Source organism: Sarcophilus harrisii, chromosome 1 (genome assembly GCF_902635505.1).
Source record: "Sarcophilus harrisii chromosome 1, mSarHar1.11, whole genome shotgun sequence".
Taxonomy (NCBI): domain Eukaryota; kingdom Metazoa; phylum Chordata; class Mammalia; order Dasyuromorphia; family Dasyuridae; genus Sarcophilus; species Sarcophilus harrisii.
Window position 1 is genome coordinate 402529282 of NC_045426.1, and position 24141 is coordinate 402553422.

At 32.4% G+C, this 24141-nt stretch overlaps 1 protein-coding gene and 1 pseudogene across 1 annotated transcript in view; one reads left to right on the forward strand and one right to left on the reverse strand.

Annotated features, from left to right (window-relative positions):
* Window positions 1–1169: 1169 nt before the first annotated feature.
* On the forward strand, window positions 1170–1879 carry LOC100927135 (annotated as a pseudogene).
* Window positions 1880–8836: 6957 nt separating this feature from the next.
* Window positions 8837–24141, reverse strand: part of DNAH5 (dynein axonemal heavy chain 5) — a gene marked incomplete at its 5' end in the record, with an annotated part of 276873 nt that continues 261568 nt past the window's right edge. Inside the window, 2 exons of the mRNA XM_031946282.1 lie at window positions 8837–9852; window positions 23577–23808. Coding sequence (XP_031802142.1) covers window positions 9701–9852; window positions 23577–23808 — 384 coding nt within the window. The remainder of the gene's footprint in view (window positions 9853–23576; window positions 23809–24141) is intronic.

Here is a 24141-nt window from a genome sequence, read left to right on the forward strand (position 1 = left end):
AACACACTCAACTCCCAGAGTCCTCTCTCTGAGTGTAGGTGACTCTTTTCATCACCCAAATAATTAGAACTAGTTTTAATCATCTCATTGTTGAAGAGAGCCTCATCCATCTGAATTGATCATCATATAGTCTTGTTGCTGTGTACAATGATCTCCTGGTTTGCTCATTTCACTCAGCATCAGTTCATGTGAGTCTCTCCAGGCCTCTCTGAAATCATCCTTTTGGTCATTTCTTACCGAACAATAATATTTCATAACATTCATATACCATAATTTATTTAGCCATTCTCCAACTTATGGGCATCCATTCAGTTTCCAGTTTCTTAACACAATTATTTCAAGGAGTATAAATGTGATCTATTTGCTTTGTTAAAAAAAATTGTAATTTTCTCCCTACAAAATGATTAGTGGGGAAAATGTTCATATTCCCCTTAAACAAAATGGTGGTTTTTATTCTTGAATAAAGACAGCTAGGTAGTGTAGTACATAGGACACTAGGCTTAATTTTAGGTAGATTCATCTTCATCAGCTTAAATACAGCCTTAGACACTTACTAGCTGTATGATTCTGGATACATTATTTCACACTGTTTGCCTCAGTTTCTCATCTGTCAAATGAGCCTGAGGAAAAAAGTAGAAAACCACTCCAGTAGCTTTGCCAAAAAAATACCAGAATTCAGTCACTAAGAACTAGACATGACTTAACTCAACAAATTCTTGAATAAGTCACTACAGAAGATAATCTATTGAGATCTAGGAGGAATGTAAAAGATCACTTCATTGACTTCCCCCTCATTTTAAAGATAAAAAAAATGAGGTTAAGAGAGGTATGGTTTTATCTACTGGTCATCCTGCCATCTGGGGGAGAGGGTAGGGGGTAAGAGGTGAAAAATTGGAACAAGAGGTTTGGCAATTGTTAATGCTGTAAAGTTACCCATACATATAACCTGTAAATAAAAGGCTATTAAATAAAAAATAAAAAAAAAGAGAGGTATGGTTTCTACTTCTAGGGAACACCAAATGGCGGACAACACTGGTGCTGTGGGAGGAGTAGGAGGTCTCAGAGTTGGAGGGCAGAGTGGCTTCCATGATAGTTTCAGCAGTGTGGACAGAGGTCACAAGCCAGGGTTGTGTTGGAGAATAGGGATGTGGCCACAGGGCCTGGGTAGAAAAGGCCAAAGACAAGAAGTGTTTCCTGTCACTAAGCTAGGCCAGCTAATCAAGGACATGAAAATCAAATCTTTAGAAGAGATCTTTCTTTTTATATTTTCCTATCAAGGAATATGAGATCATAGACTTCTTGACAATTTCATTGAAAGATGAGTTTCTGAAGATCATGCTGTGCAGAAACAAACTAGAGCTGGCCAATAGACCATGTTCAAGGCTTTTGTGGCCTGTAGTTGTGACTACAATGGCATGTTGGCCCAGGTGTCAAATGCTTCAAGGAAGTGGCCAGAGTTGTTCATGGTGCCATCATTCTGGCCAAACTGTTCATTGTTCCTGGGAGACATGACTACTGGTGAAACAAGCCCCACACAGTACCCTGCAAGGCCACTGGGCTTTGTGGACCAGTTCTGGTGCACCTCATCCCCACCCCTGGTGGTACCAGCATTGTCTCAGCTCCTGTGCCTAAGAAGCTACTGATGATAACTGAAATTCATGACTGCTACACTTCTGTACGAGGCTGTCCTGCCACTCTGGGCTACTTTGCTAATGCTGCTTTTGATGTTATCTCCAAAATATATATCTATCTAATCCCAGACCTTTGGAAGGAGACTGTGTTCACTAAGGTACATATCAGGAATTTACTGACCACCTTGTAAAGACATCCTCATGTGTCTGTCCACAGGACTCATGCAGCTGCTGTGGCAACTAGATAGATTTTTTTTTAATAAACAAGGAATAAATTGAACTACATCTGTGAGAGACGGAGAGAGACACACAGAGAAACACAGAGAGAGACAGATGCAACAGAGGAAGGAGAGAGAGGAGAGAGAGAGAGAGAGAGAGAGAGAGAGAGAGAGAGAGAAGAGAGAGAGAGAAGGAGGAGGAGGAGGAGGAGGAGAGGAGGAGGAGGAGGGAGGAGGAGGAGGAGGAGGAGGAGGAGGAGGAGGAGGAGGAGGAGGAGGAGGAGGAGGAGGAGGAGAAGGAGGAGAAGGAGGAGAAGAGAAGGAGAAGAAGAAGAAGAAGAAGAAGAAGAAGAAGAAGAAGAAGAAGAAGAAGAAGAAGAAGAAGAAGAAGAAGAAGAAGAAGAAGAAGAAGAAGAAGAAGAAGAAGAAGAAGAAGAAGAAGAAGAAGAAGAAGAAGAAGAAGAAGAAGAAGAAGAAGAAGAAGAAGAAGAAGAAGAAGAAGAAGAAGAAGAAGAAGAAGAAGAAGAAGAAGAAGAAGAAGAAGAAGAAGAGAGAAAGAAGGAGAGAGGAGAGAAAGCGGGAGAGAAAAAGAGAGAGAGAGAAGGAGAGAGAGCAGGAGAGAGAAAGAAGAAGAGTGGAAGAGAGAAAGAGAGAGAGTGGGAGAGAGAAAGAGAGAAGAAAAGAGAGAGAGGAGAGGAGAAGAGGGGAGGGGAGGGGAAGAGAGGGGAGGGGAGGGGAGAGTAGAGGAGAGAGTTTGTTCAGACTCTATATTCTACACAAGCATAATTCTAAATCTCCTGACTTTAAACCAATTTATTGTGGTAAATTCATATGCTCTACTTTGATGACTTAGAAGTCTGTTATTAAATTTTGTGAGCATAAAAACAAGAAGCTACTTGAGGACAGGGACTGTCTTTTGCCTCTTGTTATAACCCCAAGGTTTAGCAAAGTACCTGGCACATCCTAGGCACTTAATAAATCTTTATTGAATTGAATTAAAAAGAGAAACTAAGTATGAGATGGGAATCAAACCACAAATGACAATCCACAAAGTTCCTTTATCTATATTCTCCTAGTTCTAGTAAATTTCTAAGTGGCTTTTATAACCAAAATAATAAAATAAAATAAAAATTTATAACCAAAATAATAAAAATTGCCCATTTTTCCTGGGCAAAGGTAACCCAAATTGTAGCCATCATCATTTTAAAAGATATTCATTAAAACTACTTAGAAATCCTTGAGGGAAGGATCAATGGGTATGAAGTAACCAGAGATAGAAAATGTTAGCAATTCATTAGAGTCCCAAGAGGGGGGAAACTTTTTTTCATATTTTGCTAGAATGGTTAAAATGTAGCATTTGGCACATGCAATGATCATTTTTCAAATGATGAAATATGCTAAAGTGTTTTCTTCGGATCTCAGGGGATTTGCTTTAAGTATTTGCATAAATAAATTATAAATGGGTACATCACAGCTGACTGCACTGAGAGAGATGAAGCTCAACAGAGTGAATTAAAAACTAGCCTCAGCAGTAAAGAGAAATGTTCAAAACTAACCCAAGCAGAGCATTTAAAAAAATTTCTAAGTATCTTCTAAATCTGTGCCTTCCCAGGTAGACTATTTCCTGCTTTTCTTCATATTTAATCTTCCTTCGTTCTTAGATCCCCCAAATGAACTCTGTACTGCAACCTTATTATAAATGATTCTTGCCCCCTACATTGAGGAGTACTTTAATTGGCTTTCCAAGCCCATCTATTTGTGGTGGTTGTATTTGATGTGCATGCTCTTTATTAGTCCAGGTGAAGAAATAAATGAGGAAATGTATTACTGTAACCATCAAATATTAAAAGAAGCCAGGGCAAAGTCTCCCTTTGCACAATATTTCTTAGTTGTAGTCATAATCAATGAACACACAACCTGCAATAACACCTGGCAAAGTGAAAAATGTCATCTGGTATGCAGATGAAAAGAGGGGCAATATTCTATGCTTTGGCTGCATAGGCCAACTACCATAAAGTACAACCTCAGAAACAATTAAGCTTGAATATAAATCCAGAACCTTGGAGAAACTAAGTAGAGGGTTTATATCAGAGAAGAGAGTAAAAGTACTCTAAGGAAGATGATTCATTAACCAGAGCCAGAAGACAATTTTATAGATTTTGGCCCTCTTTAGGGACAAGGCAAAGCATTTACAAAATCTCAGATTAATTTGGTTTAGCCACAGGAGTTATTATGTTGGATCATAAGAATATTTCATTCCTGTATCATGAAATGATAATCTTGAACTCCAGTACAAAAATACATATAATGATATTTTTAAAGTACAAAACTATTGCTCTTTTTTCCAATTTCAAATTCTTATGCAGCAAGGTTTTTCATTGAATCTGCCTTGATCCACCAGGACACTCCCTAATAAGTGAATTCTAATGGGAGCCTGAAAGCAGAAATCTCAGTCTGTCAGCATCAGCTTTTTCTTATCACTCATTCTCACTACACTTAGACAGCTTCCTTTTACTCCTTAGCTTCCCACCATACCAACTACTCACATTTTCATATCCTCTTTATGCAAGTGAAGGAAGAGAAGATTATGTGTATAATTACTATCCACCTGGCTGCCCAAATAAGCTTCCCAGGCAAGTGGAAAGTTCCTGGACAGCCTCACAAGTGGTAGATTAAACAACTGCCTGTTCTGCTCTGGAGCCTGCTAGGATTCATTTTGCTGAAAATATAGCATAAAGCTTACTCTTAAAATGAGTAAAGCAGCATTCTCAGTACTACTGATGCTTATCAAAATCCTACCTTTGAATATTAAAAATATACTGGAAATCTCTCTTTTGCTCTTTTGTGTACCAAGATCCCTGTAAATACTTACTTGTTATACATACAAGAGAGAAGCAAGGAACATACTCACGTCACTGCTAACAAATATTCATAGATTAGTTTAATGCCTGGAGATGGCAATTTCCTGTCTTTTCACAAATACTCATGTTTGTATATTTGATTGTCAATTAGTTCAGACAATTAATTTTTGAAAACCAAAGAATAAATTCAAATGCATCATTTTATTCAAATTTAAGAAGCATCATCATATTGTGCTAACAATGCCCAATACTACCAATAAATCAGATAAATAAAAAATGAATTTTCAAGAACTGGGAGAAAAATATTAGATACATAAAACAGATTGTTCAATAGCTAAGGGAAAAACAGAACTCTTATATCATGAATATATCCTCTATTTTTAAAGACCTTTATTACCCCCTCCAAATCAAAAGTTCTTTTAAGTTAGAATTTGTCAATCTCAGTTTTAACAATCTTCTATTGTTTCATTTTAAAATTTGTACCGTATAATTTTGAAAGAAAAACAGTATACTGGAATTGTACCAACACTAAATTTGAAGTAGGACATATGTTCAAATTTGAGCTCTACCACTGCCACATGTTTGGCCTTGGCCAAGTGATTCCCATTGAGTTTCCTCATCTATAAAATGAGAGTTAGAGTTCTGAGTTCCCTTATAACTCTAAATCTATGATCTTATGATTTAAGAAATAAGTGTAAGGTTTTGCAAATAAATTTAAAATAAAAAGAAACCACCAGTGTGACAGTTCTACTTTGGTATTAATTAACAAGAATCTTTAAAGAAAAGAGACCAGTCCAGAAGATTTTAGTATTTATTCTAGTAATTTTGGTTGCATGTTAGACATGTACAAATTTAATAATATAATTAACTTACATTGATATAAATGTGATACTTTAGAATGTATTATTGAATATACCACAACACCTTTGGAAAATGAAATTGGTGTACTAAAACAACATAAATAGTTTTGCTTTATTTTGGAGTATGCATATGTGTGTGTGGTTCAGTGCCTGATGGAAACAGAAGACCAATAAGGATGAAATGAAATGGTGAGATGAGGAAAGACAGTATTTCAGGAATGGGGTCCAATCTTTTGCAATATTATTGAGTCAAGAGATGAGATGTTGATTGTATACCATAAACATAGACCACTCCAGGTGGGCCAGAATGCATTGCATGTTAGCAAGAGTAATTTGAACTGTTTGGTAAAAATAGGTGAGAGCCAAATTATGAACAACCTTTAATGATAAATGCAAGAGTTTATATTTTCTTCTAAAGGCAACAGGAGAGCCACTGAAATACATGGAGAAGTTATGTAGTCAGGGCTGTACTTTAAAATAATCATTTTAGCAGCCATGTAAAGAATGGATTGAATTAGAGAACAAATGAAAGCAGGGGCAAAATTAGAGTCTTGAAAAATTGTATAAGGAATAGCATGAAATCACAATTACCAGAATAGAGGGTATTTCAGTGAGTACCAGTAAGTTACAGGATAACAGGAAGCTTGGAAATAAGTTAAATTGATATTTTTGAAGATTATAAGTAGCTAAGGTTGAATAGGAAATTATTGCATTAATCCTTTTAAGGATTGAGTATCCATGCTCTGTTTATGATAGAGGCAATGTGGGGTTTTACATAGAGATGGACTTTGACTCAAGTGACCTGATTAAAAATTTTGCCTCAAGTAGACCTTAAATAATCAGATAACCAAGGTACAAATATTATAACTACTAAGAACCTCAGTTTCTTCATCTGTAAAGGAATCAAAAAGATATTTCCTCTTACTACCTGCAATTAGATTTCAAAGTATAGAAGCAGCCTTATACCCAACTGATTCTAAGAGATGAAGCAGTATTTCGGTATTCAATAGTAATTGGTCCTTCTCCAAAGTGATGCAAGCTGATTGTGAGTGGTTCAGGAAAGCTAATATCTGTGGGTTTTTATAATAAGGTAGATAACAGAAGTTAAAATCCTTAATATGTAGTGGGGATTATGGTGATACCTGATAAAATGAGCCATTAACCCTCTTTGTTTCATATCTGTTCCATCCAGAAAACAAAAGCCTTATAAAAAGAATTTTAAAATAGGTAGAAAGTGAAAGTGTCATAATGTGAAAAATCTATTGTGTTCACACCCATGCAGGGAAGGCTGGTTCAAAATAGAGAGAAAGAAATGATGCCAGAAGAAAATTCTATGCTTTATGACTTTGACTCTGGTAGATGAAATTCAAATGTAGAAAAGAGTAGAATGAATGTAAAAAAGTATAAAGTAAGCAGATCCTAACCACTTTTAAATATATCAATCCTGAGTATGTTTGATAAAGACAAAAAAGTTAATAGAATACTTTTGGTGTCAGGGGCTGCTTTTATGCACTAATCAGTCACTTTAGCTGTTTCATAATGGTCCCCTTCTTCCCTCTGGGGAAAGGATATGATTTGACTGGCTTAATACTTCACCACCTACCTTACAGCATTATTGTGAGAAAAGTTCTTTGTATACCATTAAGTACTAATCAGATGTAAGTGATTTCTAATAAGTGAATAAAATAATAGGCGATTTTTTGAACTAATAATGACAATAACTACCTGATCATCTGAGATGGGAACATATAAATGATCTTAGAACCTTAAAAATGAGAGAACTGGAGCATCATTTTCAGTGAGATTAGAGATTGATTCCTTCAACTAGAATGTTTAGAAGTAGAATGTGGTTTTGCCAAATTTTTGAATGGAGTTTTGAGGCATGAGAATTTCTACAAATCCTAAGAAAGGATTTTATTTTTTGCCATCAGCTAAGTCTTAGTCAGTGATAAGATAGATGAGACTAAGGATGCCACTTTAAAAATAAAGGCAATGGAATATAAGAAATTTTGATTAATTTAATGAATGCTTTAAAAATCTGAACTACCTATAATGATTATTATACATAAATATTTTGTGCATCCTTAGAGCTAGATGATAACTCTATGAATATCCCTTATATTCTATATCTATCGGTAACCTATATGTGATAAAACTATTGCAAGTGCTATGATTTTTAACCTAATATTCATGATGTCAAAATTCATCTGAGGCCCTATTATTACAAATATATCATGCTTAATATCAATTCTAGTCCAACCAATCAGCAAACATTTTTTTTAAATAATCATTTATTGTATTTTTATAATTTTGTTCATTTATGACAAGATAGTTATATATTTTCAAAAATCAACTTAATGTAAAAGAAATGTGTTCAAATAAAAGTGTCACTCTAGTGTTTATGTGCAAGTAATACCCCCATGACCCTATCTCCTATCATATTAAATGATATGCAGCTACTCTCACCCACAATCATCAGAAAGAACTGTATACGTTTACATACACACACACACACACACACACACACACACACACACACACATACTAATCCATTATCACGGAAATGGTAACTCCTTGCTCAGTACTCAAAATATGACATTTTTAAACTATAGGGAAATGCATAAACTAAATCTTAGCCAACAATTATGAACTAAAGCTCTAAAGTAGCATTGACAAAAAAGATTATATCATATAGTGTAAAGAGAAGAGAAATTGAGGTAAAAGGAGATCAGGGTTCAAAGCCTTTCTCAGATACTGCATCATGAGTAAGTCCCTTTAATTCCTTAGTTTCAGTCTCCTCATTTATTTTTTAAAGAACAATGCATACTAGCATTACCTCACAGAGTTATGAAGATCAAATGAGTTGATTTGTATAAAATATACAGTAAAATTAAAAGAACTATGTAAATATCAGATATCAATATATTTTAGGCAAAATATTTCTAATTAATGGAGCCTGAAGGAAAAGAATGACAAAATCATAAAGAAAAAGGAATTATTTTAAAAGTAGTAAAGAAATAAACATTTTAAAATTTAAAAAATATGGTGATATTTTCATTGCAGTTTAAATTGGTGAAGTATTTGACTCAAAATTGCTTTGATTACCAATGATCATATATGTATAATTTTACTTGATGTAAAAAAAAAAATAAATAAATAAAAAACTACATTTGGGGCAACTAAGTAGAGCAGTGGATAGAGCACCAGCCCTGAAGTCAGGGGGACCTGAGTTCAAATTTGGTCTAAGACACTTAACATTTCCTGGCTGTGTGACCCTGGGCAACTCACTTAACCCCAATTGCCTTCAGGGGGTGGAGAGAAAAAACATTTGTAATGTGATTTTTTACAAAGTGCTTTTCTCACAATAATCTTGTAAAGTAGATGGTGTAAATATTATTCTTTTATTCCATATAGGGAAAATGAATTTCAGAGATTAAATAACTTGCCTACACAGCTAATAAGCGGTAGAATTGTTAAACTTACTTCCCTTTACCCTAAATCTTATTCCATTATACCACACTGGAACTGCCTTTTATGTCCCACTTTCCCTAACCCATATTTTAAAACAAAAATTTCTTCAATTTAGTATTTCAAATCCTTGAATTAAATCTCTTGACATAAAAGTAAAGAAAGCAAAAGCAAAAGTAGCATACATTTCCCATGAAACCTCAGACCCTGTGGTTCACATTAACCAATTATTAATGTTTTATTAGGGGAATTAATAGGGGAATTATATTAATAGGGGAAAAGTTCTAAATACATAAAGAGAATCATTGACTACTTCACATATTTAAGCTTCAGTTAAACAGTATGAAGCCAATAAATGCTTCTTTTATAATGGATTTGGGGACAGCAAGTTATTAGAAAGTGGGCTGTATTTATCATTAATCATTTACTTCTCCTTACATCATTGAATAACCTTTGAATGAAACAATAATTTGTCACTACTAGTGAACAGGATCAAATGTACTGATGTAGCTGAGGAGAGCGAAGACTTCATTAATTTGCAGCCATTTGATTTATATGTTACAAAATGTATAGACAAATCATTGTTCTGATAATTTGTCATATAATGTTGCTGTTTTCTCCAGGTACTTTAGTGGGAAGAGTGTTAACTCCATGATTGAAAATTATTTGACATCACAAAGAAGAGCCACACCCCGAAGTATCCAGTGCTCTGGAGGCTGGACAGTTCTAAGGTCTACTGCTGCAATGTAGTTCAAATCTGTCCGGATTGGCTTCTTGTAAATGGGACATGAATACATGCGAGGATCTCTTGAACCTTAAAAAAAATTAAAAATAAAAAAATATTTCAAATAATAAGAATCCATGAAATTTAAAACTAAACTTAATAGAGTGAAGAAATATTTTTATATGTTCTGAAATATATTTTAAAGAGAGATAAAATGGTTTCATCAGGAAAAAAAAATCAGCAGAATGAAGTGAAGTCTTCCAGGGTGGAAGTGGGGGGTAAAAGGAGGCAATTAATTTTATATAGTAAAATATTCACTTTAAATGTTCCCACACATATATCAAAGCCATTAATGCATAACAAAACACAGTTTTGTCCATGGACTCACCTGATTTGTGCAAAGCATTCAGATCTACTTATTACTTTATGGAGATTATTACTAAGGTTGTTCATACCAAAGTGTTCTATAATTTCTCTCTTTTTCTTTCCAACTAATACATTTTCAACCTTCCATGGATTTAAATCTGACTTTTGCTTAGGGCTGGCCTCACTTATACATGGTCTGTAATATTTAATGAGAGTTCTACAGTCAAATGAGGGGTCATTGCTAATCTTTTTCATTATAAAAGTAAAACCTGTTATTTTCAGAGTCTTCCCTACAACCCTGTCCTTCTGCCTTCTCATTCACCAAACCAATTTTCATCAGCAATTTCAAAGGTCTCCTTAATAATTCAGACAATTCATTTCCATGTATTATAAAAGTTTCTACTGAGTCATAGAAGCAAAATAAAATTACACTCTGTGTGTGTGTAGGAAATGGAGGGAAAAGAGAAGGGAAGAAAGAGATAGCAAGAGAGACAGAGAGAAAAAGAAAGAGAGAGAGAGAGAGAGAGAGAGAGAGAGAGAGAGAGAGAGAGAGCATGTGCCACTGAAACAATAACTTTCTCAATGGTACTTTCAGTTCCATTGATGATCATCCTAATTTTGCATAATTTTCTTCCAGAAAGTAATGAATTTTTGATATATACTTAGTCTTCATCAGTCGTAAGATTCTTATCATTGAAGCGCATCATTTCAAAGAAGATTTGGGATCTTGAAAACTGTGCCAGTAGTGCCCAACCACTGGTAGGTTCTATTAGCTGGAATTGCTTCTAATTTCAGATCAGAAATTAATGATGATGATGATGATATTATAGTTGACATATTTCAGTTAATCTATTGAATATATAGCTATTGTCAGAGAATCAGCCTAGCTACATACCGTTAATCACCAGAATGTTGGCTTTGATTTATTTTTGGTCTTGTTAACTCATAAAGAACATAAATAGACTAATGGGGTAGAAAGGTTGCTATTTGTATTGCTGAGGAGTACACTCACACAGATGAAAGTACATTTTTTAAAGTCCTGAACAACAGATTTTAATTCAATTCCTCTATATTTTTCCATTCAAATTCAGTTTAAAAGAAGTATAAATCTTTGATTTAAGATAGTATAAGCCACATACAGACTAAAAAGAAGAAAATATCCATTTTTTCCATACCTCCCATACCTAGGAATTGAGGAATGATTTTGCAATAGATTCACCAAACTCTGTTCCATCACCAATACCATGTGTAATATAAATGTTTTAAGCACTCTTTAAATAGGGCAACCTTGGGCAGAATTATAGTTGTCCAATTCTCATAATAATCTTGATTTCACCCAATTTTAATGGTATATCTTAAACATTTGAAAACATTGTTGCTCTATGTGTTTCTTGGTAGAATATAAATCATATGATTTTAGAAAATTTACAAACACATTTAACATATATAGAACCATTTATGTGTTTCCTATTAACTTTATTATTAATATAAATCCCCTTAAATAAAGTTCATTTCAAGGACAATGAGGAAAATTTCTATTTTTCCAAAATCCCCAAACTATAAGTTAAAATTGATCACAACAAATTCTGAAGGACACTTGCAAAATGAAATTAATCTTTGTTGTATCAATTGGTTCTATTAATCCTATTGTCTTATCTGTTTTTCTATGAGATTACTTCACTAAGCAATCTTGTCTGGAAATTTAAAATAATATGTCTACTACATCTAATTTTTAAACCTCCTTTAAATTTTCAATGTCATATATTAAGTCTATTCAGTCAAACATCATTTTATCAAACACTTCCTGATGTGCCAGATACTCATCTAAAACCTGGCCACTCAAAGAAAGACAAAACAATCCTTGCCCTCAAAGAGTTTACATTCTAATTAAAGAAAGAACATGTAAATGAATAAGTATATATAAAATATGAGCAGAGTAAATGTAAAGGAACCTGAGAGTGCAAGACACAAGAAGCCAGAAATGACAAAGATCTGGTGCAGAAAATGAGAATTTAACTGAGTCTTGAAAGAATCCAAGAGGAGATGTGAAGGAACAGCGTAGTTATCATTTTTCAAACATGCAAAGATAATTTTCAATAGTCACACTTGTAAAACCTTGTGTCCCAAATTTTTCTCCCTCCCTCCCCATCTTCCTCCATCCCTAGAGAGCAAGTAATTTAGTACAAACCTACATTTTAAAAAAATCATTTTGGCAGCTGAGTGGAGAATAGATTGGAGTAAGAAAAGTATTTAGGCAGAAGTCATTTTGAAAGGCATTACAGTCATCCAGAAGAGGTGTGATGAGATACCAAATTGAGATGAAAAAGAGGTATATAGGAAAGATGTTGTGAAGGAAGAAATGACAAGATTTGCTACTAAATTGAATATATGAATTGAATGAGATTAATGATTTACATATGACACTGAGTTTGTGGGCATGAATGATTGCAAGGATGGTGCTGCACTGATAAGTCTTAGGAAGTTTGAGGGGAAAGTATTTAAGGAGAAGGTTAATACATTTTATTTTGAATCTGTTGTGTTTGAGATACCTACAGAATATATAATTTGATATCTCCTGGAAGCAGTTAGTAATGTGGGACTGTAGTTCAATAAATAGATGACTGGGGAAAAAAGACAGAGAGAAAATGAGAGACTAGGTAGGAGAGCAAAAGTAATGGAGGGAAAAAAAGGGAGAGAAAAAGAGGGAAGTGCAGGCAGAGAAGGAGAGAAAGAGAAAGCTTGAGTGGGAGACATAAAAAAGACAAAGACACACCAGAGTGAGAGACAGAGAGAGAGAAAGACACAGAGACAGAGACAGAGAGTGAAAGAGAAGAGACAAAGAAAAAATAGAGAGAGAGGGACAGGAAGAGTGAAAGGGAAAAGGAAAAGGGAGAGATACTGAAATTGTCAGAATTTTTTTTATTTAGTCATTCAGTCATATCAGACTCTTTGTGACCCCAAGGACCAAAGCATACAGGTCCTTCTAAATTACACTATACCTGAATCTGTCCAAGTTCATGTTCCTTACTTCCCTGATATTATCTATCCAACTCATCCTCTATCATCCCCTTTTATTTCACCTTCAATATTTCCCAATAGGATCTTTTCCAATGAACACTCTCTTCTCATCATGTGGCCATTACTTCAGGTTCAGTATTTGACTTTGCAGTGAATAGATTAAATTTTATAAGTATTGACTGATTTAAACTCCTTGCTGCCCAAGAGATTCTCAAGTCTCTGTAGCCCCACAATTCAAAAGTGTTGATTCTGCAGTGCTAAGCTTTCTTTATACTCCAACTTTCACAGAGGTGATTAGTGAACACATAGGGACTAATGAAATTACCAAGTGAAATAGTATAGAGAACAATAAAAACAACAAAAGATGACCTAAGACAGAATACTGGGGGACATCATTCAATAAAGGAGAATGAGAAAATGCAAAGGAGTAGTCATTCATATAAAACCAGGAGAGACCTTTGCCATTATAACTTCAAAAGAAGAGAATATCTAGAACTCAGTGATCAACAGCTTCAGATTCTGCAGCAAAATTAAGAAACATTAGGACTGAAATATTTCTATTAGATTTAGCAATTAAAAGATTCCTTATAACTTTAGTGAGAGTAGTTTCAGTTGAATGATGAGGTCAGGAATAGGATAACAGAAAGTTTGGAGAATAGAAGGTATAGACACCAAGTATAGATAGTTTCTCAAGGAATTTGTAGAGAGCAACGGAAAAAAAACAGTAAATAGGGGAAATTGAAGATAAGAAATGGACTAGTGAGAATAGTAGGCTCAATTTGTTGGAGAAATTAAGAGCCACTGCTAATAGTGGATATAAAAAGATTTACCTTGTAGTACAAAGATTACGTCTGTATCTTGGTTTAGAGTAAAGGAGAAAATAGTTGGGGCAGGTATCTGAAGAATGTGAAATGAGGAAGAGTGTAAAAGGGGGAGGTTCTGGTGAGCAGTCATGTTTTTTAAGTGAAATATTAATTGAGGCTCTCAGCTAAATGATAGAGAAATACTATTTTGGGAAGCTTAAGAAGATAAAAGTTTGGAACAGCTTTTGGGGAAAGTAGGATATCAAATGTGTCTGAACTGAGTATCTGGTTCAGATTAAAATTACATGAATTTCTAGTGAGATTTATAGTATGATTTCTTCCATTACCTTTTAGTAGCATATGATATAGAGCAAAAGAAGTGAATGATTAGAGTTTTCCAGAGTTTGGGTTTGATGAGACTTTATTGATAGTAGGACAATGGGGCAAAGGATTAAAAAACAGAACAATATAAAATTAAGTTGTTTCACAAAGAGGTCAAGATAGGGAAAGAAGGAGAGTGTGGCCAGTGCAAAAGTAATAGTGTAGGACTGGGCCATCACCAGTCACCTCGACTTGTGTCTTGCCATTAATGTTTCTATAGAAGATAATGAAACTTATGACTTTGCAAATGAAACTTTGTCTCACTTAACTCCAATTCACATGTAAGTCAAGACCATTTGTAATGTCAATGGTCCTCTTGAAGAATTAAGGACAAACAATAATATGGTGTAAGAAAGAAGAGAATGTTGAAGGATAAAGAGTGAGTATGAAGTGATATGAGTATGAAATGAGTATGAAGAATAAGAATTAGGACCATCCAGCAGCAGGAATGATGGAATCATAAAAAAATTGTAATCAGACGAATGTCTAAGTGTATGTATAAGTGTAATTTGCTCTACACTAAAAAAATTTGACCATTTGTTTATGGAATATAAAGCACAAAAACTTTGAAGTTTAATAAAAAGTTAAGATGGAATTTTAAAACATCTTTACTTTCCACTCTCTTGTTTCATAAAAACTTTCCAATAGATTTATTCAACTGGATTTTAAAAATGTTCTAGAACTGAAAGTATTCATGCCAAATCACAGCATGAGACAAATATTTACATGTAGAGAAGAAACCACTGCAAGTAGAAGTGCTTAATGTAAGTGCTGACAGACACCAAACTTCATCATGGATGACTCACAGGCATCACTTCTAGTTAAGCAAATAATTTTGGAAACAAAAATAAATATACTGTGTAGGTGGACATGGTATAGAAAGTTGGAATACTAAATTATAAATGTCTTAGTTATGAGTCACTTTGCTGGAAATTTCCTCTCCTAAACTTTACAACTTCTTATCCTAATTTAGCTTATTTATCCATACATTAATACAATAAACTTTTTTTCCACAGAGATTTGGAATTATGAATATATTGTGAATACGATCCTGAAAAGCTAGGATTATCAAAACAATGAGTATGTAGAAAACTTTAAGATTCACAAAACATTTTCCTTAAAGCATTATAAGGTAAGAAAGTAAAAGCATCATTATCCCTATTTTATAGAGGAGGAAACTCAGGCTCAAAAAGATAGTGTCAGACAATGGAGAGATTTCAGGATCAGGCAACAGAAAAGGAGAAGAAACATCAAAAGATTTGTCAGAAATAATAGTGGCAACCAGTGGTAGAAGAAAGACAAAGTAGAATTGAGGGATAGTAGAGAAAAAATTGAGGAATCCATTGGCCTATTGTAGCTCAGAGCAAAATACAGAAAATGAGACTTAACAATTACTGAAAAAAGTGGGAAAATTCCAAAATAAGGATTATTCTTTGCCCATGTACCTTCAAGTACTTGTTCTTTAATCAACACTATAATATGCTTTGCTATTCAACTCCTAAAATGCCTCCTCAGTCTATGAAATAGCTCTTCCTTTTATGTTAACTCTTTATGCTGTTCACAATTGTAAGCACTAATTTAAATGGAACTAACTGATTTATTCAAGTATATATCTGAGTCTTATTTATAGTTTCTGAATAATTGTGTTATTTTCTTACCTGGGAAATATATCTAGGTGCACCAACAATGTGTCTTTGAAATTTCCTATTAATTATGGGAAATTTTGATACCTTAAAGATGGTGATAAATCTAGATCAGTCATCACAGTACATTTTCAAAAAATGTGTGTGCAAATAATGAACCTTTGTTCTAAGGATTAACTTATTAAATCATTAAAAGCACATAATATTATCAAGCTTGTTTTATTCAAGTCCTTTTTTAGTACATGTAATGAATATGTGAACTGACATACTAATTCAATGGAATAACCACCCATTTTTATGTTATGATATGGATAACAGGAGAGTTGTTTAATTTTTTGTGAATGTATTTTTAGGGCAATTACTGAGGAGGTGCTATAATATTTGGGGGCTTGATTCAATCAACATAATGCCATCTGCAAATATCTGATCTCACTCATTCTTTCATTTCATTTTCATGAAAAGCATCTAATATGACAATGGCAAACATATGTGGCAAGCATTTTAGGCCAATAATCAGAGCAGCAATCACTGTAAACAGTCATATCTGTTGCAAGATCTTAAATTTGTGAGGAACAGATCAAATGCTGCAGTATAGCCATGTAATTTAATACAGAACAAAGCAAAAGAAAGGCTTTAAACATATTGAGTATATTCTTCATAGAAGCTTCCTTTAATACTGAAGACAAGAATTATAAAGGATAAGAAGAGTTGGATGGATTGTAATTATTATTGATAAAGGAAATACCCATATTGTTGATATCATTGGTCCACTGAAATAGAGAAACTTTTTTTTTAGGGTGTTTAAAAGTATACATTTCAACAAATCATTTTGAAGTGTCCTTTGATCATTAGCAATGTGAAACTTGTTTACTTTAATATACCCCATATCTCCTATATCCCATAGCTGGTGTTTAAAAAAGAAGTTACATTATCAATGAGATGTAGAACAATAATGTCACTAACATTTATTTAGATCAAGAAAAGATAGAACCATGAATTTTAAAAGAAAATATCACAAAAAAGACTCAAATATCAGTCACTAGTTCTGCTGCTGGTTTTATTTCCTCCTTTATCTGCTGCTAATGAGCATTAAACCTGACTGATGCCTGGTAGGAGGAGTACAATTCATTGACAAATTGAATAATCTTTTCTTGAATAATCAAGAATTGACTTTATTTAAAATTATTATTTTATTATTCTCACATTGAGATGTTCAATGTTAAATCTGAAAGGAGTTTACAGCCTAATTATAAATAACCTAAAAATTTTAAATATACAATATGAAAAGAATTTTTATTTCATTTTATAATACTTTTTCACATAAAAAAATGATGGTAATGGAAATACCAATGTAAGTGGGAAAAAAATCAACTATATCTGGCCAAACGAACCTTTGATTTTTATCTCTAAAAATACAATTTCCTCAGTGTAGAGGACTGAAACTATTGAGTCGATGCACTGAGGTCAGGACTGCCAAGCACTTGAGGCTAACTACTGATTGGACAATACTCTATGGGCATATCCTTGGAAAATGGTCCTTCCCACTGTCCTGTGCTGGCTCAATGATTGGTGTATACAGAGGATTGTAGGAGGGACTGGGGGTGGAGTAAGAATAGCCAGAGTCACGCTTTGGCCATAGACGAGAGAGAACGTTGTGGCGATTCTGTTTCCATCCTGTTCAATCCTGCATCTAAGGACCAAGAATAAAGACTAGACTTTTGCTTATCCTGACTCCGGCTGATTCTGGGGTGTCCTGGGTGCTAGCGTGGTCATCACACCTCAGTATTTCAAAATACTGAGAGAAGAAATTAACATATAGTGATAAACCACATGTTTATAATATAAAAACTGACACACTAAGCCCCTCAAATCAAAGGCTATAATATAAACTGGATCATTTGTCTTATAGACAGAAGTCACTTATCCAATGACTAAAGGAATTACTATATCCATTCTTGTCTCAAATTTAGAATGAGAAGAAAATATCTATGTCATACTCTTCTAATTTCTGACATCTAGAAGCAAGACTTCTGAAATAAAGACTACTAAAAGAAAAGAGGGGGGTAGAAATTAGGGTCAAGAGAGTTCTTATCTTGGCCTTTGGGGTTAAGAGTCATCGTAATTCAGACTTTCAAGTTTATAAGATTTAGTAATTCATTCCTAAAACGTCTTTTGATTATGAGCATTCTTTTTAAAAGTTTTTTTTTTTAATTATCATTTAAAATTTCTGATAAGTAATTGAAATTTAAAGCAAGGGGTCAAACTTAAAATAGTTTTTGACAAGAAAAACTAAAAGAAAGCCAAGATTAATTGCATTAATAAACAGTTATTTTGCAAATATGATTTATTGCTGGGCAATTGAAAATAACAGCATTTCACATGTTTAACCTATATAGGATAATTTGCTATTTGGGTGGGAGAAAGGAAGAAAGAAAAAAATTTGGAGCATAAGGTTTTGCAAAGTTGAATGTTGAAAACTATGCATATGTTCTGAAAATAAAAAAAAGTTTTTTTAAATAAGAAAATAATAGCATTATATTATATGTTAATTTACTAATAAATTGCACATAAATTTGACAAGGAAAATATGTAAAGAAGGAAGACAGAAAAAAGGAAAGCATATAAAAGAACAGATGAAGCATGGTATTGCATCTGCCCAAGGGTTATGTGACTTGGATTCAAATCCCATCTCTGATGCTCTAAGGCTACCTTAATGATTATAAGTCATGATATCTTCTCACAAAATAAATAATTAATAATTTAACAAAGTATCATAGAGAAAAGTTCAAATTTGACAACTATAATTTTGAATGTAAATTCAAGGACATTGTATTTCCCCATTTAAAAACTGAAAAAAATGGTGTTTCAAAATGCAACAATAAATTGACAAGTAGAAACAGACACTATCTATCTATATCTACACATATACAGACATATATACACACATATTTTAAAATGGTAACAAATTAATATTTATGATATTGCAAGTAATTGAAGGAAACAAATTTGCTCCATTTGAATATAGAATATTTATTTTCTCCTATATGATATTGCTCATCACTTAAATCTGGCCCTTAATTCTTCAACTGTTAAATGAGAAGGGATAAATAAGACAGAAAGAGTAATAAACTACCAAGACCCATAGATTTGTATGAACATTATCACATATTTGAAGAAAAAATATTACCATCCTATACTCTCTTTAGTTGATATTTATAAAGCATTTTAAGATAGATAGAGCACTTCAAATGATTATTTCAATTCATTCTCACCAAGCTTGTGAGAAAAGTATTATAGATATTATTATCCCTGTATTATTGATGGGGAAATTAGGAATCCTAGAGGCTAAGTAATTTGCCCCAGTCAAACAATTAACTATCAAAGACATAAATTAAACCTATAACTGGATCAATTCTAAGTCTGTATTTTTTTCACTCTTGTATATAATTAAACAATATCCCCCCCAAAAGTAAGATACATCAAGACAAAACTTTCTGTGAGGCAAATACAATTTTGATTGCCAATCTTGTCAAAAACAAAGCATAGAAAATGAACTACAAGTCAATTCTATTAAGAAATACTAAACACAAAAATACCAGCAAGCAGAATACACCAAAATATAAAATAATTATCAAAATAATATATTTCAAGCTTGTAATGATGGATAGATAGTAGGAAAAAGGAATAGGATAATAATATCAATTTAAAATGTATCATTACATAAAAGATGCAGAAAAAACCATTAATGAACTATAGCATTGATATAGTAGCTAGATGGTACAATGGGAAGTGTTGGGCCTGGAGCCAGGAAATCTTATCTCCCAGAGTTCAAACCTGGCATTTTAAAATAATTGTATAACCCTGAGCAAGTCATTTAATCCTCTTTGCCTCTATTTTCTCATCTGTAAAACAAGCTGGAGAAGGAAATGGCAAGTTATTCCAGTACCTTCGTCAACAATATCCCAAATGGGGTCACGAAAAGTTGAACAGGACTGAAATGATGAACAACAAAAAGACTGACTTATATGACACAATAAAAAGAAGAGGAATAGAATTTTTTGGTAAGATTTGATTTGAAATACTGACTTAATTATTAATAGGAAAACATTAAAGGCTATCTGATTAAGATACTATTCTCATCAGAACTATCTTCATCAAGGCTAATCTCATCATTAAAATTCAATATAATTAAAAAAATATCAACAGTATAAAAATTAATTGATATAAGTAACATCAGCAACTCAGGTACATATATATATATATATATATATATATATATATATACACACATAGTACATATATATACACATATATGTATGTGTGTATATATATATATATATATATATATATACACTCATAAAAATCATCATCACTAATAAAAAGAATTTCATTGAGAGTAAAACAAGTGCCAATTCTATAAATAAAATATGTATCAAACATTTTGACAATAATCTATCATGACATACACAAGCATATGTAAAAAACTATGAAAACTATAAAATAATTTAACAGATAAAAAATGGTTGGAATATTATCCAAATTATGTGGCAAGTTTGAGCAGATATAATAAGGATAACAACCCAGATTAATTCACAAATTTTAAAGTAATATATTGAACTATTTCATATAATTAAATTAAATGGTAATTAAATTTACATGAAAAAACAGATGAGGAAGACTACCAAGAGAAATTATGAAGGAATATAAATATATATATGTATGTATATGTACATATATGGCATGATTTCCAATGCCAGAACAAAAATTCCACTATAAAGTGATAATTACCCAAATTATCTGGTAGTGGATTTTTTAAATGAACAAATAAATTAATGGAATGGAAAAGTTATTCCTGAATTAGAACCTGATATAATAGACTATCATTTGATAAATCACCAGTGAAATGGGGAAATTGAAAGAATTGATTATTAAATAAGAACTGATGGGAAGAAAAAGGACTATGGTAAAAATGAAATTAGATTAATTTCTCATAAAATATACTACAACAAATTCTAAAAGATTAATGGTTATTTTGAGTTTTAAATTATAAAAGTAATAATAGATTCATCTTATAGAAATGGAAAAAATAGAGGAAAAGATGTATGGATTAGTTTATATAAAACAAAACATTTTTGCCAAAAAAAAAAAAATGAATTAAAAATAAAAATATCATCATTTGAAATTATGCAAAAATCTTGTTAAGAAAAAAGGGAAAAAAGTCTGTTCTCATCAGGGATAATCTCATTACTACTATTCAACATAATTTTAGAAATATCAACACTAAAAAAAATTATAGGCATGAGGAGATTTAAGATTTATCATTATTTGGCACACATTTTAAAAAAAGAAAAATTTATTCCAAGACAGTAAGAGAAAAATATTGAAATAATCATTTCCCCAAAGAGAAAAAGAGATTTTCAACAACTACTTGAAAAAATTGTTTAAACTCTCACAAGATGAAATATGCAAATTAAAGCAAATTTGAAATAATGTCTTACATCCATTAAAATTAACAAATGTTCAAAAATCATAAATTCAATTCTGATACAGCTGTAGATAGAAGATACGTTCTTACAATGCTAGTGACATTGTCTGTGATCCCCTTTTGTAGTGTGCCCTTAACTACGATTATAAAAAAAGACATGTAGACTGGGGGGTGGGGGGGAGTCCTAGCTATACAAAAATATTCCTAACAATGAATTTATCATAGTTAAAAAAAAAAAAAACTAGAAGCTCTCCAATGTGTCCAATAATTGGAGAACAATTTAAAAAACCTATAAGCTACAAGCACAACAGATGCTTGTATACTATAATAAATTATAAATTTAGATTATAGAAAAATGGGAAATATATATATAAAGATATTAAATGAAAGCAGAAGCACAGCAATATTTCTGTTAACTATAACTATTTTGATAATAATTTACTACTTATTTCAAAAGTCTTGAAAAGGTTATAAATACTGTAACTTTATCATTTATATAATAAAATATTGAAAGAGTAGAAGATGAACTGTTATTGTGGAGAGAGTGTTACTGTATTAGATGGAGAGACCATGAAATTACAGATGAAAAGGAATGAGAGAATTTCTACCTTAAAGAACTGTTAAATCCTTATTTGTAAAAAAAAAAAAAAATGAAAAAACATTCTTGAAAATATTTTAATTGTATCATGAGAGAATTAAATGGTTGGGCTGTGTTTCCAGAATTGAAACGTAAAGAACAAAAACAAATAGTTTGGTTTTGAAGTGGCACTTACTATTCTCTTTCCCACAATTAATACATTGTAAATGACTTGGTTGCTGTTGTTAATTGCTATTAAAGTGTTGATAAATTATATAGCCAGTAACAATATTTGTTGAAGTCTAGGAAATCAGTAAGATTTATATAAAGAGGGATTAGCATAGATTTTGGGAAATAATTTTCTTGTTAATGTAATCAATATTTAACCTGGTATGAGAGCTTGTGTGTGTGTGTGTGTGTGTGTGTGTGTGTGTGTGTGTGTGTGTGTATTAATGAAGGTAACATTTCAATTTTTACCATTAGATTTAGTAAGTAAAATATCATAATAAATCCTTTGATTTTCTTAGAACCTATAATAAGAATGACCAAGGAAAAGGTAAAATGAGAGGTATATTTAGAATATTTGAGTGTCACCAACCTTTAAAAACATGACACAGTAGAAATAGTAATAGCTACAAGATAAAAAAAGGTAGATGATAGATGATAGATAGATAGATAGACCTATCAGATTGACTAATATGACATAAAAGAAAAGTAATAAATGTCAGAGGAATTGTGGGAAAATTGAAACACTAATGCACTTGTGGAGTTATGAAATGATCTAACCATTCTGGAGATCAATTTGGAATGATGCTGAAAAGACAATCAAACTGTGTACACACATTGATGCAACAATATCACAACTAAGTTTATGCCCTAAGGATGTTTTGTGTTTTTTTTAAAAGAAAAATTAATTTTCTGCCTTTGTATTTCTATCACCTAAACAATTCCAAAAATATATTTTGTATTTAATAAATGCTTGATAATTACTTAAATGATTAATACCTCCAAAAATGAAGAAAGAGAGGATATCATTAAGCATAATGCTTTTAGGCTCAAGATATAAATCCAAATGCTCTTTCTGATGCATATGACACTAAATTGTAGAGCATGTCCTAACTTTTTTGATAGAATCTGCTTCCTTCCTAGGGATTCCCTACAGTGATGAAATTACATTTCTACTTACTTACCACCCAACACAAAATCTTTAAAATATATATAATTGTAAATGTAACCTACAAAATTTATATAGCCCTTTCTAAAACTAAAAGAAATCTAGGAATACCTCTAGTCCATGCTCCTTTATTGAACAAATGAGGAAAAAGAGGTGGAGAAAAAGGAAATAAATTGTTTGCCTAAGTTCATATAAATAGTAAAATGACAGAGATGAGATTCACCACTATGTCCTTTGGCTTCCGTCTTCTTCCCATTCCACAGTTACACTCTGCTTCACTAAAATATTTATAGTCTGGCAAAATAAAAAATTTACCATGTGAGTTTTTCATAATATTAAGAATTATAAAATAATCCAAATCACTTACTATTGTTTTCTGCATATATCCTTATGATGGGCATCAATTCAAAGAGCACTTTAGGTTTTGATTCAATGAGTTTCACATTCCTTTTATCCCATCCAGCACCTTCTAGGTAGAGCCCATAAACATAAACACCCTCAGTTGGAGGAGCAGAAATATCATCTTTCATCCATTTGGTGACTTCATTGCAAAGTACCATACTGTCCAATGCCCATCCTTTGTTGGCTCGAGTTATTTCCTATTCAAGGAAAGAATAAAAAATACAAAAACAGAAAAAGTAAATCAGAGAGCTAATCTTTCACAATAAAGATAAAACTATTTTTTAAAAGGAGACATTAGAACAAGCAACTCTTCTAATTGCAAAGAAATAGAGGATTATTTGACAATGTGAAAAAATTCCTCACAAGGCATAACCTATGTACTGACTTAACGGTTTTGGTTTAGAGTTTTTAGAAATATAATCAAACTTGGAAATAAAAAATTACATTAAAAATTTAAATGGAAGTTTTAGGGATGCCATACTAGCTTTATCTTAATGTCTTAATATCAAGAAAGTTCACTAATGTTAAGG